The sequence below is a fragment of the Caloenas nicobarica genome, chromosome 17 (assembly GCF_036013445.1).
Source record: "Caloenas nicobarica isolate bCalNic1 chromosome 17, bCalNic1.hap1, whole genome shotgun sequence".
NCBI lineage: Eukaryota > Metazoa > Chordata > Aves > Columbiformes > Columbidae > Caloenas > Caloenas nicobarica.
Window position 1 is genome coordinate 947,245 of NC_088261.1, and position 16,723 is coordinate 963,967.

Below are 16,723 nucleotides of genomic sequence, written 5' to 3' on the forward strand. Positions count from 1 at the left end.
CTTAGATCTTCCAGATCTGTTTATTGTTTATTTTAAAAATATTTCAGTCCTGTCAAAGATATATGCAAGGGGTATCATAGCTTAAAAATATCAGGCACTCTCTTAAAGGTCCAGAAATCCACCTAGTTTAATTACAGGGATGCCGCTGTAGCGGTCAGTAACATGGTCAGTCATTAAAAATTGTGCAACTTAAACTTGCTTTCCTTTTGCTGTTTAGAACCCGAGGAAGCAAGGGCCTGAGACCCAGGGGAGCACGGCGGAGTTGATCACGGGCCTGGTGCAGCTGGTCCCGCAGTCCAGCATGCCGGACATAGCCCAGGAGGCCATGGAGGTGAGGGAGCGTTTTCTGCGGGCTCCCGGGGCGTTTCTGGGCACTGAGGAGCCGGGAAGGAGTTCTGCGGTTCAGCGTTTGGGCCCTCCTGAGCTTTTTCGGAATGTCTGCCACACCGAAAGTTTTACAGGAGAGGCCTATAAGAACAATTTTAAAAGCTTGACTGAAGAAACTAACAAATCACCGCAGTTACTTCCGATTTTTAGCCTTTCAATGCAAAGTTGCTGATTCTGTGACTTTGCCAGTTCCATTGTAACATTTGTGTGTTTTTACTATGGTGGGTCTCCAGAGCCCTTCATATCCATCATGTACTCTATAAATTTCTGCCTTTGAGTGAAACTCGACTTTGTTTTGAATTTAGGCCTTGCTAGTTCTTCACCAGTTAGACAGCATTGACTTGTGGAATCCTGATGCACCTATAGAAACATTCTGGGAAATTAGGTATGTAAGTTAACTTTTGTAAATTAGAGAAATAGCTGGTTTGATTTGTATTCTCTCTTGAAATAGCTGTGAATGTTTTGGGAAAGCTATGCAACATTGGCTGAAATCTGCAGTCAAAATTTCTAGTAGTAGAATGAGTTTGTGGTCTGTTCAGGCTGGGGAAAAACCCATTAAAATTGAGGCTGATTTGGACCCTTTGGCAGTTTTAACAGAGAGTGCAAGGCCGGAGGGGATGTGAAGAAGGAACATCCCTAGACTTGTTCCTTCCAGAGCAGAGCTGAGACGTCGTCAGAATGTGTAGCTGACTCGTACCACCCCGTCTGTGTGGGGGACAAACGAGGGCTCCGAATCACCAGCCTGGGCTGCCGGCAGGTCCCCAAACTGCCGACCAGTCCCCAAACTGCTTCAGCTCCTCCAGGGACCCAAAACGGCCGGCTGGGCGGTGGGACGGGGCCGAGGGAGCTTGTCACTTGAAGTGCACACCTATGTTATGTCTGTTACACATTTGAAAACATGATGCTAGCATATTTGTAGGATATTCATGCTAATTGCCTTTTTCTATGTAAAATGTAGTAATATCTTTGATATTTTTATTACTAAAAGCTAATGCTGAATTTCATTTTGCTGCAGTTCACAAATGCTTTTTTATATCTGCAAGAAGCTCACGAGTCATCAGATGCTCAGCAGTACAGAAATCCTCAAGTGGCTGCGAGAGATTCTCATCTGTAGGAATAAATTTCTTCTAAAAAACAAAGTAAGTAAATTTTAACATCTGTATGGTAGGATCATTCATATGAATTGCTCTCTGTTTTGTCACTGCCTTTATTTACCAGGTTATTTTTATGACTAGAAGAGATTTAATAGCTACACCTACACTTTCTGTTTTCTGATTTCCTCTCTGCTGAGGGGTGGTGTTTTGTGAGGCACCCTTGATTACAATTGTTAACCAAAGTCAGCTGTAGGATTTTTTTTTTTTTTTTACTTGAGCTACACAGACGTGCTGAGAGCACCAGTGGGAAAAGTACTGCGTAGATGTCAGAGAGCTTTTCACTCTCCTGAAATCTTACCCTTTTTAAAAAACAAGTTGATTTATTATTGCCTCTCTTTCTAGCAATCAGACAGGAGTTCCTGCCACTTCCTCTTCCTTTATGATGTCTCTGGAGGTGGAACTAGTCAAATTTCTCTTGACCATGAAGAGATGATGCGCTGTGCTCCGGGAGCCACCCTCAGGAAGGGGAAAGGGAATTCTTCCATGGTAAGTAATAGATGATAATAATCCGTTTTAACACTTAGGGAGAAGAACCTGTGTGCAAGCAGAAATTACTTCGACAGTAATTTTTAAAATTAAAATTAATTATTTCTGAGGAGGAGAAGACATCCGTGTCTTACATAATGTATCTAATATGCTGGGTAATAATGGTGTATCAGACTTTAAAAAGTCACATCTTTTTCCGGTTAAAATATTGGTGAATCTTTTTTTCTTAGGGTTGCACATAGCATCCTTACACATTAGTCTATTGTTAATAAATCAGAAATCTCACTTTTTAAAGCATTACATGCAGTTTGAATGTACTGTGAAGGATCATAAGATCAAGCATTTTAGTAAGATATACCCTGGGACAGACAAGTTACTTAAGCCTGGTTTTACTAATAGTTCTAGCTGCAGGAAAAAAATGAAGAGGATATTTAGAACATCTTTTATGAGCCAAAACTTTCTTTTGTTTTTTAATATACACTTTTCCAGTCTTTTCCTCAGTACTTGGTTATCCTTACGAAAGGAGCAGGTTCTCAGCTGTTGTTAGTGCAACAGCAGATGAAAGCTCTGATCTTGTTTAGGATTACTTATTCCTACTAGAATAAAAGCAGTTTTAAAGAACAGTTTGGATAATGCTGAACTTTAATAAAGCTGTCGCATTCATTATCAATATTACCAAATTGGGAATGTTGTGTTTCCCAAGGAAAGTACAGCAGCGTGCAGCGGAACTCCGATTTGTCGCCAAGCCCAAACAAAGTTGGAAGTCGCCTTGTACATGTTTCTGTGGAGCCCGGATATTGAGGCGGTCCTTGTTGCCATGTCCTGTTTCCGTCACCTCTGTGAGGAAGCAGATATCAGGTGTGGAGTAGATGAAGTCTCAGTGCATAATTTTTTGCCAAACTACAACACTTTCATGGAGTTTGCATCTGTTAGCAATATGATGTCTACAGGTAAGAATCATCAATCTGAAAAATACCTTTCTATGTGTATAATAAGACTATTATTTGTGTTTGAATTCTTCGAACAGGTTGAGGTTCTTGATTTGATTGCTACTCCTGCTTTCACTGAAATATCTTAACCATTGGAATTGTTAGGAAGAGTTGGGAATTTGGGTGACTGAGTTCAGGAGGATTTTAAAGTGTAACAAGAATCTTTTTCTAAACACTTGAAGGGATATGTTCCTCTGTTAGCTTAATAATTACATTCAAAGATCTCATATTTGATGTAGGTGGGTTTTCAAAAGACTTGGTTACTGTTCTGTGCTCCTTTTTAGGCAGAGCGGCTCTGCAGAAAAGAGTGATGGCGTTGTTGAGACGCATTGAACATCCAACTGCAGGCAACACAGAGGTGAACTTTCTTCTCATTTATATACTCTTTGCTTGTGTATTTTTTTGAAAATAGAAAATACTGTTGCTACAAGTAGTTTTGAAGTTAAATCTTGATATATCTTATTTTAGGCCTGGGAGGATACACATGCAAAATGGGAGCAAGCTACAAAACTAATCCTTAACTATCCAAAGACCAAAATGGAAGATGGGCAGGTGACTATGAATTTTTCCATGGGTTCAACCCTTAGAAATTAAAAATATTTAAGCCTATTTATTTTAAGGAATTGAATTTTAATATAGGAAGTGAGTTTTGTAGGCAGACTTAAGTTTCGTGAAAGTATTCCAGAAAAATCATGGTGATCAGTTGTCCACTCTGCTTACGAAGAGACCAGAAGTAATTGGTCTTGAATTGCTGTGAGGGAGGTGGAGGCTGAACTTAAAAGTTAAAAACAGATTGAAAAAAAGAATAGTGAAAACTCTGGAATACTACTAGAGAAATTGTGAAATCCCTTTCACTGGAAGTTTTCGAAGCAGCTGCTGGCTATCGTGATTTAAATACGCTGCATCCTGGTGCAGAGCAGGGACTTGTCTCGGCAACCCCTGTTAGTCCCTTTTAGCCTTGCTTTTCAGCCTCTCTCAAAACAGCACCTCTGTATAGATTTCTGTTTGTACTGTCACAATGAACTATAATAGGAAAATTCTCGAGACTGGCATTGTAAACAGCAGGACACGTTATGGAATAATTGAAGGTTCTCATCTCATTAATTGTATTCAGTTGGAGAGATTTCATCGTCAACCATTCTTTGTCAGGTCGCCGAGAGTCTTCACAAGACGATCGTGAAGAGGCGGATGTCGCACGTGAGTGGCGGAGGTTCCATCGACCTGTCGGACACGGACTCTCTGCAGGAGTGGATCAACATGACGGGGTTCCTGTGCGCGCTGGGCGGGGTGTGCCTGCAGCACCGCAGCACCGCGGGGCTGGCCACATACAGCCCCCCCATGGGCCCTGTCAGCGAGCGCAAGGGCTCCATGATCTCCATGGTGTCCACCGAGGGCAACGCCGAGACGCCGGTCAGCAAGTTCATCGACCGGCTGTTGACTCTGATGGTGTGTAACCACGAGAAAGTGGGACTTCAGATACGGACCAATATCAAAGATCTGGTGGGTTTGGAGCTGAGCCCAGCGCTTTACCCAATGCTGTTTAACAAACTGAAGAACACCATCAGCAAGTTCTTTGATTCTCAAGGACAGGTAACATGTCGATGTATTCCTTCGCGTCTTAAAAAAAAGTCAGTCTTGTCTTTCATAGGGGTAATTGAAATTGATACTTGTTTGTGTTACGTACAAAAAGCCTGCAAGCATTGTGATTGTATTTCACAGCATGTATTAATAATTATTGTATTTGTGATTCCAGGCTGTATTTAACATCAAGTAACTGAAAATATTCTTGAATTCTTAGTGAACTCTGAGTACAGAATCTGGGAGAATGTTCTCAGAATCATGGCTGGTAGTATTGACATATTTAATCTTGACATATGTTGGAATTCTTTTGGCTAGGTGATAACTGGAAAAATGCTTTTCCGTTAGATTTTTGAAATGCTGCAGTATATTTGATGAATGTTCTTTTTTGGTTTTGTGTGTAAAGAATTAAGACATGCAATTTTCTTCCCGTAGGTTTTGTTAACTGAGACCAACACACAATTTGTAGAGCAAACCATTGCTATAATGAAGAATTTGCTTGACAATCATACAGAAGGGAGCTCTGAACATCTGGGACAAGCTAGTATTGAGACAATGATGCTAAACCTGGTTAGGTACGAAATCCTGTTGACCTTCCTGCACAAAGTCATATGGTTGAGAAGTGAGGTAGAGCATTCCAGTTTACATCTTTTCTAGTTGCGTCCACGGAGAAGCAGCAGCTGATTTTCTGATCTTCTTCCTTACATTCTCACAACTTCAGTAATCATGGAGATCATTTATACTGTAGCGTAACGTACGCTGGTGGAGGATGACTTTGTTATTTTTAAAGAACTAACCATTCCATAGCTTGGCCCTGTTCTTGTAAGCATTCCTGGTTTCTCTTCTATGCAATAGTGTTAGTGGTTAAAAACCAGTGAAGGGCAGATTTCTGTTCGGTCTTATACTAACAGAAAACTTTTTGGCCAGAAGAAATCTGGTACTGAAAAAAAAGAAAAGGTGGCACAAAGGCTTGGTTAACCCGTCAGCAAGGCTGCTAGTCAGCCGGGGGGCGGGTTCCGTGGGCTGACAAGATTCATCAGATGTGTGGCCTTGTCCTGTGTAGTATTTAATTAATCTTTTTGCCTTTTTCTTCAGGTATGTGCGTGTGCTTGGAAATTTGGTACATGCAATTCAAATAAAAACCAAGCTCTGTCAGTTAGTAGAAGTAATGATGGAAAGGAGAGATGATCTTTCATTTTGCCAAGAAATGAAATTTCGGTGAGTGTTGCATTGTGTAACTTCTAGGGTAGGTTAATGTGAACAAGTGTAATTTTGTTTGGTTATGTGTTTAAAAAAATAAACCCCAAACTGTCTCACACCAGTATTCCTGGTGTAGGGATAATACGCCTGTCTTTATCTTCAGACTAATTTAGAGCCTGGTGCTGCATTAAAATTTTATTTTGCTTGTGGGGATACTATACACATGTAAAAATGTTGGGTGTGATACAGACAGGGGGGCATTACTTGGTATCATAAAATTCGTTCACTTCTTAAACTGAAATTGTAATAATTAAGAATGATGCCAACAGCAGTGAGTGTGTTTGTGGGAAGGGCTATTTAAAAACAAAAAACAACTCCCAGAACAACAGCCAACCAACCAGAAACATCAGCAAAAACCCAACCAAACAAAACCCCCTAAAGCTAAAGCAATGTCTCTATATGTAACAGGAACAAAATGGTGGAATATTTGACAGACTGGGTTATGGGAACATCTAATCAAGCAACAGATGAGGATGTGAAATGCTTGACAAGGTAAGAAAGAATATTCTTGAGCTGTTTCTGCAGGTTTGGTGAGCAACAACAGAGTTATATTTAACGCATAGTCTCAACTAACATGGCTCTTGAGGTGCTGGTTTGTTTTTTTTTTTTCCTCTATTGAGTTTAATTCTTAATACCTTTTCTGATTTAGCATTAGGATTGAACATTTTGTTTGCTAGAGCTATATCTTCACATGATGCATTCTGAAGAATAAAGTCATCAAGCATCATAGTGTTGAATTTATACTTAACTCTGTCAGTGGGTTTTTTTGTGACAGATTTGGTTTGCAGGTGTCCTCAGGAAATCTATTGGTTGAACCTATGCCACCAAATGTAATAGCTGTTTTCCTGATGGACAGAACTTTACTAGAATTATTTTAAGAAAAAAAAATCTTTTCACCTGCAGTTAGATATGTAAGGAAAAGGGATTTGATATTAGATGGGAAAGTTATCGAGGGGAAGGAGATACTAATTCTGCTGAGCTGAGTCAGAGCTGCTTGAAATTTTCTTTTTCAGAGATTTGGACCAGGCAAGTATGGAAGCAGTGGTCTCGCTTCTTGCTGGGCTTCCGCTACAGCCTGAAGAAGGAGATGGCGTTGAGTTGATGGAAGCGAAATCTCAATTATTTCTGAAGTAAATAGTGGCTTCTAACTATTTTTCTATACAATGACTTTAAGATGCACCGTATGACTTTTACAAACTATGATTGGTTTGAGAAAACTTGCACACAAATTTCAGGACTGCCTTCTGGTTGTTACAGCACAATTGAAAATTTGGACTATGCTACAAGAAATATTACTTGGGGCAGTTATGAGATTTTTTGGGGAGGTTTATTTTGTATTCGCTACTGTATGCAAATCTTTTCAGACGGTTTCACTTACCCAAGTCTGTCTTTTTCGTTAGATATTTCACACTGTTTATGAACCTTCTCAATGACTGTAGTGAAGTTGAAGATGAAAGTGCACAAACGGGCGGCAGGAAACGTGGGATGTCTCGACGACTCGCTTCGCTGCGGCACTGCACCGTCCTCGCCATGTCCAACTTACTCAATGCGAACGTGGACAGTGGGCTTATGCACTCAATAGGTAAAGTACTTAGAGATTAAGGTGCAGAAATGAATACATAACAAAGACATTAGTATTTAACTTATTTTTACAGCTTCCTTAGTAGTTCTGGGTTTTTTTAATCAGGCTTGGGCTATCATAAAGACCTCCAAACAAGAGCTACGTTTATGGAAGTGCTCACCAAAATCCTGCAGCAGGGAACAGAGTTTGATACGTTGGCAGAAACAGTGCTGGCGGATCGGTTTGAGAGACTGGTGGAGCTGGTGACCATGATGGGTGACCAGGGGGAGCTCCCCATTGCCATGGCGTTAGCCAATGTGGTGCCTTGTTCTCAGTGGGTGAGTTGATTCATGCCTTTTATTTCCTACATTATTTCAAAATATTAAGACTTGCAATAAAAACCAGTGCAGACGTTAAGAATGTAACAGCAGTCTGCTAAAGAGAGATCACACCTACCGCTCATGATAACTGGCCTTTCTCTGTGTATTCTTGAAAAGTGTACTGAGTCTAATTGTCACAGAGCTTGATTATAAACTGCACTTTTACAGACATTTTTTAGTTAACATCTAGGAATAATTTTGGGTATAGTTATTGCCATAAATGCATGTGTTTGGCCTGGTTATTTATTACAGACTGTGTGTAGTTGTAATGCAGACAAACAACTGTATTTGCTTCTCTGGATTTTAGCGAGATGAATTGGGCTTTGTCATACAGCAGAATAACTGCTGATCTATCTAGACTAACCATTATGGATTTGTGTGACTGGGTATCGTGGGGCAGATTTGTAGACAAAGAATAGCACAGGAAAGATTTAAAGAGAGATTGTATATGCTTAATTCGGTATTTACATGCAAGACTCCACAGCAAATTTAAAGCATTAGTACAAACTGCTTGGTATTTTTTTTAATAGTTCTTTACTTGCTTTAGGTCACTGCTAGTCAGATTAACATTTCATTGCTTCTTTCAAGGATGAGCTTGCTCGTGTCCTGGTCACACTCTTTGATTCCCGGCACTTGCTCTACCAGCTACTCTGGAATATGTTTTCGAAGGAAGTGGAACTGGCGGATTCTATGCAGACACTCTTCCGAGGAAACAGCTTAGCCAGTAAAATAATGACTTTCTGTTTTAAGGTATCTTATCTACTCTTCCTCTCTGCTACAAGTCACTTCAATAACAGAAAAAGTTTAATATAAAAATACAAAACTACCAGTCTATGGAGTTAAGCCCTTGAGTATTTGAATTAGTTGAAAATAATCCAGAGATGCCTTTGAGTCTCGGTGTAAGTTAGTCTCAGCTCTCACGTCTGTTAAGTTTAGGGAGTTTTGCTTTTAATGTTTCCATGTTTGAAGTAAGTCTTGTAGATCTCTTATGCTCGAGCCCAACTAAAAAGTACAAATCCTTCTGGAATAAAGCTTTCGCCAAGTCTTCATGGCTCAACCAGTTTGGCTTCAGCTTGCAATTGGTGCTCTTGAATGTTTCCAAGGCAATAAACGGGTCATGTTGCCTTGTCTGTATGTTCTGTGTTGTTAAAGAAGAAAACCTGTCGCAGTAACAAAAATGTTTGCAAGTTTTGTAGATCTCAACAAAGATTACTAGTTATTTAGTAAGCGTAACTTAGTTGGTACAAAGAGCTTAACATTTGTAGAAGTTTTAGTTACCTTGAAGTCCTTTCCTTTTCCTTCAGTCATAGCAGAGGTCTTTAAACTGACTAGTTGAGTTATATGAGTGATTCTGTGGCTGACACCTGCTTGAAAACTCTTTCTGATGGTCTTTTTGTAACAGGAGATTTGAAGATGGGAGGCAAAGTCTGAGGTCTCATTTGTGCTTCCATTTCAGTTTAAAAAGTTGTGTACAGAGATGAAGCGTTGAGTGAGCATGCTGTAAGAAAGAATCTCCTTCGATTATCGTGATTATTAAAGTGACCTGTAGTTTTCTCTAAATTGGAAATGAATTTAAATACTCGTAGAAATTGATCAGAGTTACGTTTCAGAAATGATACTGTAATATAGAAACACCAGTGTTACAGAAATCTGGCTTATGTCAAAAGAAGTCAAGTGTTTTCAGGCTCTTTTAACACTTAGAGAATTTTGGAGCGTTCCTGTGAGCTGCTGTGTTAATCTTGCCACCTATTCTGATTTTCTTTCTACACAGGTATATGGTGCTACGTATCTGCAGAAGCTTTTGGAACCTTTATTAAGGACTGTGATCACATCCTCTGAATGGCAGCATGTTAGCTTTGAGGTGGATCCAACAAGGTTTGAGATTCAAGGGGGGGAAGCAAATGAATTTATTTGTAAACATGACTCCCAGTGTTTGTAAATGTAATAGGATTCCTTTTTCCTTGTTGCAAATATTTTTCTCATACTTTCATACTTTTCCACTCCTCCGTTTGTCAGACCCGTTAATTGTATCTGCAATCCTTATATGCAGGGAGGATTGTCCAGCACAGCAAGATGAGTTTTGCTGCATGTCCTCTAAGCCCTGAGAGAGTAAGGAAGGTAGAGAGCTCTTGCAGGACCTCTTTCCTACTTGCTACTTCATACTTCTGTGTAGGCCGCTAATGTGGGGATTGCCAGCAGTGCCAGAAAGCATCTGCTTTAGGTCATTGATTAATCACAGAAGCGAAATGGAACGCGTGCATGTTGTGTGTAATTTTTTTGCTTCGGTTCCTCTTGCGTCCCTTCAAGACTTGGATTTAGTAGCTGTTGTTCTGTTGCTTTCAATTATCTCTAACTCTTAGAAAAAATTTAAGTATTTGTCCTTTAAGTAGCTTACCAAAAGATAGGCCTTCTTTTTAATAGTTTAACTCTGAAATACCAGTGTCTACCTCAAAAATTCCTTTCAGAGAAACTATCAAACTGATAATGCAGTTATCAGTTGGAATTACGTATGCGTGTGTTTGTATGGAATGGTGTGAGAGAACCCCACTTATAGCTGTCTAACTGAGATTTAAATGACCTCGTATTTGTAACTTATAGGGTTTAAAATACTGATGGAAACTTTTATGTAAAAGATCATAAGTATTTCCATAAGATTTCTATTTACCCTGGGAAATAAGGTTACTACCGAACATGTAAGTACAGTTGGTATCATTTATTTGATTGCTGGTCATACATGTGTGGGTCTGTTTCAGGCTGGAGGCTACAGAAAGCCTTGAAGAGAACCAGCGGAGTCTCTTGCAAATGACAGAAAAATTTTTTCATGCAATCATTAATTCTTCTTCGGAGTTCCCACCACAGCTTCGCAGTGTGTGCCATTGTTTATACCAGGTATGCCTGCAGCGGTTGCCTGCCCCGACACTTTGGGCTTGGTTTTTATAGTTCTCCAAGTCTGGAGCTTGGTCCAGTAGTGGATGCATAGTGGGCATTTCTTAAAAACTTTGTTCGGACCTTTGTTAAATAACAGGAATCTAAACATAGGGACTGAATGGTGTTTTAAGACTTGGGCTGGCAATCGGGAGGTGACTAAACATTTTTTTAAGGAGCTGAATCACAGCTAGAAACTCAGACCTAATAAAGCAGCAATAATCTCTGCTTTACAACTCTATGGGAGACTAAGGAGAGAGGTGATGGTTGTACGTGCTTTTATCAGTTTATCCCTCTATAGGGAAGGCAGCAAAAGTGGGAGGTGGGGGAATCGCTGCTGGCTTGAGAGAAAGCAAAACTGTGTTGAGTATAGAAACAGTGCGCTTGTCTACTTTTTATACAGGATCAATTCCATCAGAAATAAAGTTAGTTAATTCTCTAGAAGTCTCACAGGTCATGTGTTTGATAAACATTAACTTTGTGAATAGAATAGCTGCTGGTGCAGTTACTGGCTCAGGATAGTTGTTCTCTGCGTAAAAATAGAGGCAATTTCTTCAAGAGCATTTCTCTCTGAAGTAAATTTTTCCAAAAATTGCCTGTGAAATGTATTATTCAGGTCAGTGCTCCAGGAATATTATTTAGTTGTCCAATACAGGTGAATACAATCTTATACTTTCTGCCTTTGACAGAAAAGCAGGTTATGAAGAGCGTAAGATGCTCCTAAGAAAACAACTGTATGGTCGTCAGTGGAACACAGTAGTTACAAGCCCTAGATTTTAGAAACTGTGTATTGAAGCTGAGTATAATGGAAGGAAAGAGATGTAAGAATGCTGTTGGCTGTATTTGGTGTGAGACCTGTGCACGGCCGAGCGCTCGAGCTGGCGTCTCCAGTAAGTGCTCTGGAAGAGCTATTGGCTTTTCGGCTGCGGCGTAGAAATCTCAGGTCTCCAGTAAAGCAAGAAAAATAGATTTTCTGAGCTGTGTGCACTAATTATGAGTAGTAAAGAATTCCATGTAGTGTAGCCTAGTCCTGTTATTACAGTGAATGCTGTATGGATAACGGTGGCTGTGAGCGGGGGCCGAGCGAGGCCTGCGGGCCGCGTGCTCCGGCCGGCACCGGCCGCTCGTCTCGCCTGGTTCTGCAGCCAGCAGGCCTCCGGCAGCGCCGCGAGCAGCCGTGGCGCTGGCCGCCTGTGGTGGGTCGGGTTTTAATGCGAAATGAGGAGGTCAGGCTGGTTTTCCTCAAGTTCAAATGGTCATGGTCTTGCAAAGGTTGACTGGGGGTGTATTTAAGTGTCATTGAAAATGATTCTCTGCAAACCACTTTTAATTCCTACAAGAGATGGAATTACTAAATGTACTCCCCAGTGGGCATTGCCAGAGATCCCTCTGTGGAAGCATATGAAGTCTGTTGGCTTTGCTCTTGGCTTTACATTTTTTAGTAACAAGGACAGTTTGTTCCTGAAAGAGATGATTTACTGGCATATATGCGAGTGGGATTAACTGATGCTCAGCTTCAACATTTACTACTTTACTGTTTCTAGTAACACATATATTTGTGTGCAAATGTTTGTTCATCACAAATAGTGTAATAACTCATTCTATACTTTCAAATTCCAGAGAGTTTTGAAGAGTCTGGCCTTTATCTGAAAGAAAGTACAATTAAAATCTGAATTTCGGGGGGATGTTAACCCTTTTTTATCATAAGAACCAAATAGGTGATTTTTATAAGGTAACTTCATGTTTTATAAGGTGAATGTGTTCCATCCCAAACAATGGTGCCACTGAGACTGAATTCTGCAGTGGCTTTTTATGCTTAAAGTTCTAAAGCAGATGTGTGTGCAAAAAGTACTCATGAGGTGTGCTGCTCTGGAAATGATTTGTAGCCAAGTTTCATCACTGTAGCAACGTTACAGAAACGGCGTATTTAGTTGGATATTGGGGTCTAGGCTGGCTGGCGTTTCTGTTGCCAGAACAGAGCACAGAACACAAATGAAGTGTTTTCATCCCGAACCGTCCTTCGGTGACGGGTTCATCCTTGCTCATTTTCAGGTAATGTATTTTCAGGAGTGTTATGGAGTCACAGACAAACCTGATCAAAGTAACTCATGCGAAGACATTGTGCTACCTCATGAAAAACATACAGACATCCATGTTTTTTCTTAATGAAGAGGTGGAAATTTGACTTGCTTTAAATGCAATCTCCCGATGAGTAGAGTGTGTGTGTGACTGCTTCCAAAGAGATTACGTCAAGTCAGGAATTGGGCAGTTGGTTAAATATTAATAGGTCCTGCACAAACTTGAACTATTTAAATGTAGCTTGGTTAGCAGAATAGCTTTTACTGACTTGGGGGGGATGTCGGTGTGGTTTGGGTTTTGTTTTTCTTTTCCCCTGTCCCAGCCTGCAGTTGTAGGCGCTCTGCTCCCGTTGCAGTCTGCGATGCTGTAGGCTGAGCGGAGCTGCTGGTGCAGCTGCTCCCGAGCAGCTCCCATTGCCAGCCCTCCCCGACAGTGCCAGGTGTTTTCGGGTTCTCGGTGCTGCTCGTTTGCTGTTACGGCCAATCTGAAGGATGTGGGATTGAGCTCCAAGGCCAAAATTCACCTCGCACAGGGAGCCGGGCACGCGGCTACTGTGCTGTAGCTTTGCCCAAATCCTGCTGAGTAGTGTGAGAGGATGGGACGCTTCGTGGTGGGTCCTTTTGCGTTTACATGAAATGCAGAAATAAGCACAATCAAGTCAATATCTTGATTGGAAATCCAGAATAAATTCCTGGAGACCTGCTAGATTTTTTCTTCCTTTTTCCGCAGACTGTTCTATGGCAGCGTTTAGCTATCAAAGTAGTAACAGTGATGGTTCCCAGCTCTAACTAAATTGGACACACAGAGAAACATTGGGAAGATTTAAAACTCTAAATTTATTTTTAAAGTCTTATGTATTTCAAAGGTATAACACTTGACTATTTTTACTAACAAAATTATTTAGGAATGGTGAAATACATTTGAAAGCTGAATATACCACTTAAAGCCCAATATTGTATGTCATGAGCACATTAATGTGGTTTGACTTTTAATCTAGCCAGAAATAGTAGAAATGATTGAAATGCAACATTTGCTTGTTTTGTATTTAGTGCTTTGTAAATAAGGTGTAATAGAACTGTGGAATAAAAACTCCATCATCAGTCTTTAGTTTATATATTTCATTTTCTGTTGGTTATGTTTGTTACATTTTACTGTGTAATTTATGTACAAGTCAACATTGGTTTTTTGTTGCTGTATGTAGTTGGTGCTGTGACTTGTTTGTGCTCATCTCTGTTCTGTAGGCAACTTGCCACTCTCTACTGAATAAAGCTACCGTAAAAGAAAAAAAGGAAAACAAAAAATCAGTAAGTTTGGAGACCTTTTTATTAGCCATTTCTTTCAAAGCACAACAGAAATCTTTTGCTGTTTGTTCAAAACATCTTCACTTCAGTCTATTTGACCTCACTGTAAAATCATTCTACTAATTCTGGCACAAAATAGCTTTCATTTCAATTAACACTGGAATTAAGTTATATTTAAAATATTCTCTGTGTGCCTATTTGAGTAAACAAAAGACATTTTTAACCTTACTGCTTAGTGTTTAATACTCTGATTCTTCTACCCTTGCCACCATCTTCAAATTTAAAAAATGCGGAACAAAAATGTTTTCTTTGATTTTGGGGCAAATCTGAGTCTGTTTCGTTTTTAACACTCTGGCAGATAACTTGACTTCAGCTTGCATCCTGGGAGAAGAGTAATTAATATATGTGGGTACTGAAATGAACAGTGGCTTATATGGCTTGTTCCTGATATATTTTCTTTTGTTTGCCTTTGACTAAGCAATAAAGTTTAGTACTTGTATATATCTCCTGAGAAAAGCAGGTTTCTTGTTTCCCGTAACTGGCTGTGTTGGAGACTTGGGGTGTGTAGGTTGTGATAGTGGTGTCATTGGCAGTGGGGACTGATCCTTTGCTTTGGCAGTGACCTCAAAATAGAAAGTGTGAATAAAACAGAGGCAGAATGGAAACTTACACTTTTATTAAGTACTCCCTTATTTTTTACTGTAATCATGTTTTTTGCTGTAATCAAAATCTGTGTGCAAACTAGTATTTTACAAGACAATATTATCAGTAATTGCATCACAAGGTAACTGAGTGAAGTTGCTACTGAACCAGTGATTCTTGATATATTATCTGTGTACTAAAGGCTTTGTCTGTTTCAAGCAGCATGATTGGAGATTGAACTAATTATGTTTTCAATTACTTTAGTAAAATGAGGTTTGTTTGGTTTCAATTTATTTTAAACAATATAACTTTAAATACAAAGCTTGCTAATTTTATTCTGTGGAAAGGTAGAATTCGACTTGTTTTGCTTAACTCTTCTTACTCATAATCAAATATACATACAGATAGTAAATCTTTACAGAACCACATGTAGCATATTTAAGAACTTCATTTTTGTCAGGGAGCTTTAACTTTTCGTAGTCAAATGAAAGATATCTAGAGAATAGACTGTCCTCTTAGGAATACAGAGTGGTTTTCCTAAAAAGAAGGGAGACTTATTTTTTCTCACGACATTTTAGAATTATTTTTTTAGATAGCAGAGAACAACATTTTCAATCGGTAGTTGCAGCAGATCTCGCTGGGTGATTCTGGGCGGTGTGTGTGGGCAGAGCTGCACTGGCCACTCCGCTCCGGCTCATTTGGACTTTCTCCCTTTGGCAAATCTGTTGAGATGCGATGGTTCTGAAGAGTATTTCTTCAAGTATCTCCTTCCCACAAATTTGAAATTACTCGTCAAACTTTACAGCATAAGTCTTATTGCTGGAGAGGCTCTTGTGTTCGGTAGTGAAATTACGAGTACACAAATGAGAGACCCACTCGTTTCGAAAGAACGGTCTGTGTTTGGGGAAGGCCGCGCGCACCGGGCACACGCGGCGTCTGTCTGCTCCGCACTCAGGGCAGCGGCCCGGAGTTAGTGCTCGCTAACTCCCAGATGTGCTCTCGTGTCTTTGTGCATGAGTTACTCTGGCAGTGTCAGCTGGCAGGAGCAGGGGGTGCCCGGGGGAGCAGGAGCACAGGGGGTGCCCGGGGGAGCAGGAGCAGGGGGTGCCCGGGGGAGCAGGAGCACAGGGGGTGTCTGGCAGGAGCAGGGGGGTGTCTGGCAGGAGCAGGGGGTGTCCAGCAGAGCAGGAGCAGGGGGGTGTCCAGCAGAGCAGGAGGTGTCCAGCAGAGCAGGAGCAGGGGGGTGTCCAGCAGAGCAGGAGGTGTCCAGCAGAGCAGGAGCAGGGGGGGTGTCCGGCAGCCTTGGCCCTGGCTGGCAGTTGCTGGCTGCCTCTCAAGCGTCTTGAGCTTGGCATGGAAAGGATGTTTAACGTTGGCTTGCCATGCAAGGCTTTGCTCAGCTTGCTTTCCCTTGCCTTTAATGCAAAAATATTCTTTATAATTCTCAACCTTGTAGGTTGTTAGTCAGCGGTTTCCTCAGAACAGCATCGGAGCGGTTGGAAGCGCCATGTTCCTGCGGTTCATCAATCCTGCCATCGTCTCCCCGTACGAGGCGGGGATTTTAGATAAAAAGCCTCCGCCGAGAATTGAAAGGGGACTGAAACTGATGTCAAAGGTGAATCACTAAATACTTTTATTTGCCCATATTGTATGTTCTACCTGATTCAGTTCTGTTCTTTGACTTGTATGAGAAAATTTAGTTGAACTTTTGTATTTTTTTGTAGCAACCATCACATAACACTTAATAAATAGTGGGTTTGAAAGACAATTTATTTTCCTGGCCTAAACTCAAATAAAGTTTGTAAATACATGAAGTCATTTTCTAGTGTTTAGAAGTATGTGAAGGGAAATATTTTGAAAGTGAAGGTATTTTGAATTAGTTAGCTTGTTGGCCTTTTTTTGTCTTGACATTTCACAAGAAGTTAACATGAATGTTTCTGGTAGTGAAATTACACTGACTACCGTAACAATACATTAAATC

The 16,723-nt window shown here is 40.5% G+C and overlaps 1 protein-coding gene across 7 annotated transcripts in view; it reads left to right on the forward strand.

Moving 5' to 3' along the window:
- NF1 (neurofibromin 1) overlaps positions 1-16,723 on the forward strand; it is a 70,769-nt gene that overhangs the window by 15,837 nt on the left and 38,209 nt on the right. For 4 of the 7 annotated variants that reach the window (XM_065647059.1, XM_065647060.1, XM_065647064.1 and 1 more), the window contains 19 exons: positions 218-331; positions 693-772; positions 1,403-1,526; positions 1,884-2,027; positions 2,731-2,977; positions 3,301-3,374; positions 3,485-3,568; positions 4,166-4,606; positions 5,030-5,169; positions 5,690-5,812; positions 6,263-6,346; positions 6,868-6,984; positions 7,255-7,436; positions 7,542-7,753; positions 8,384-8,545; positions 9,567-9,670; positions 10,549-10,684; positions 14,041-14,103; positions 16,199-16,357. In XM_065647059.1, the coding sequence (XP_065503131.1) occupies positions 218-331; positions 693-772; positions 1,403-1,526; positions 1,884-2,027; positions 2,731-2,977; positions 3,301-3,374; positions 3,485-3,568; positions 4,166-4,606; positions 5,030-5,169; positions 5,690-5,812; positions 6,263-6,346; positions 6,868-6,984; positions 7,255-7,436; positions 7,542-7,753; positions 8,384-8,545; positions 9,567-9,670; positions 10,549-10,684; positions 14,041-14,103; positions 16,199-16,357 (2,790 nt within the window). Of the gene's footprint in view, positions 1-217; positions 332-692; positions 773-1,402; positions 1,527-1,883; positions 2,028-2,730; positions 2,978-3,300; positions 3,375-3,484; positions 3,569-4,165; positions 4,607-5,029; positions 5,170-5,689; positions 5,813-6,262; positions 6,347-6,867; positions 6,985-7,254; positions 7,437-7,541; positions 7,754-8,383; positions 8,546-9,566; positions 9,671-9,845; positions 9,914-10,548; positions 10,685-14,040; positions 14,104-16,198; positions 16,358-16,723 lie in introns of those variants that run through there. The other 3 variants (XM_065647061.1, XM_065647062.1, XM_065647065.1) reach the window with 2 other exon arrangements.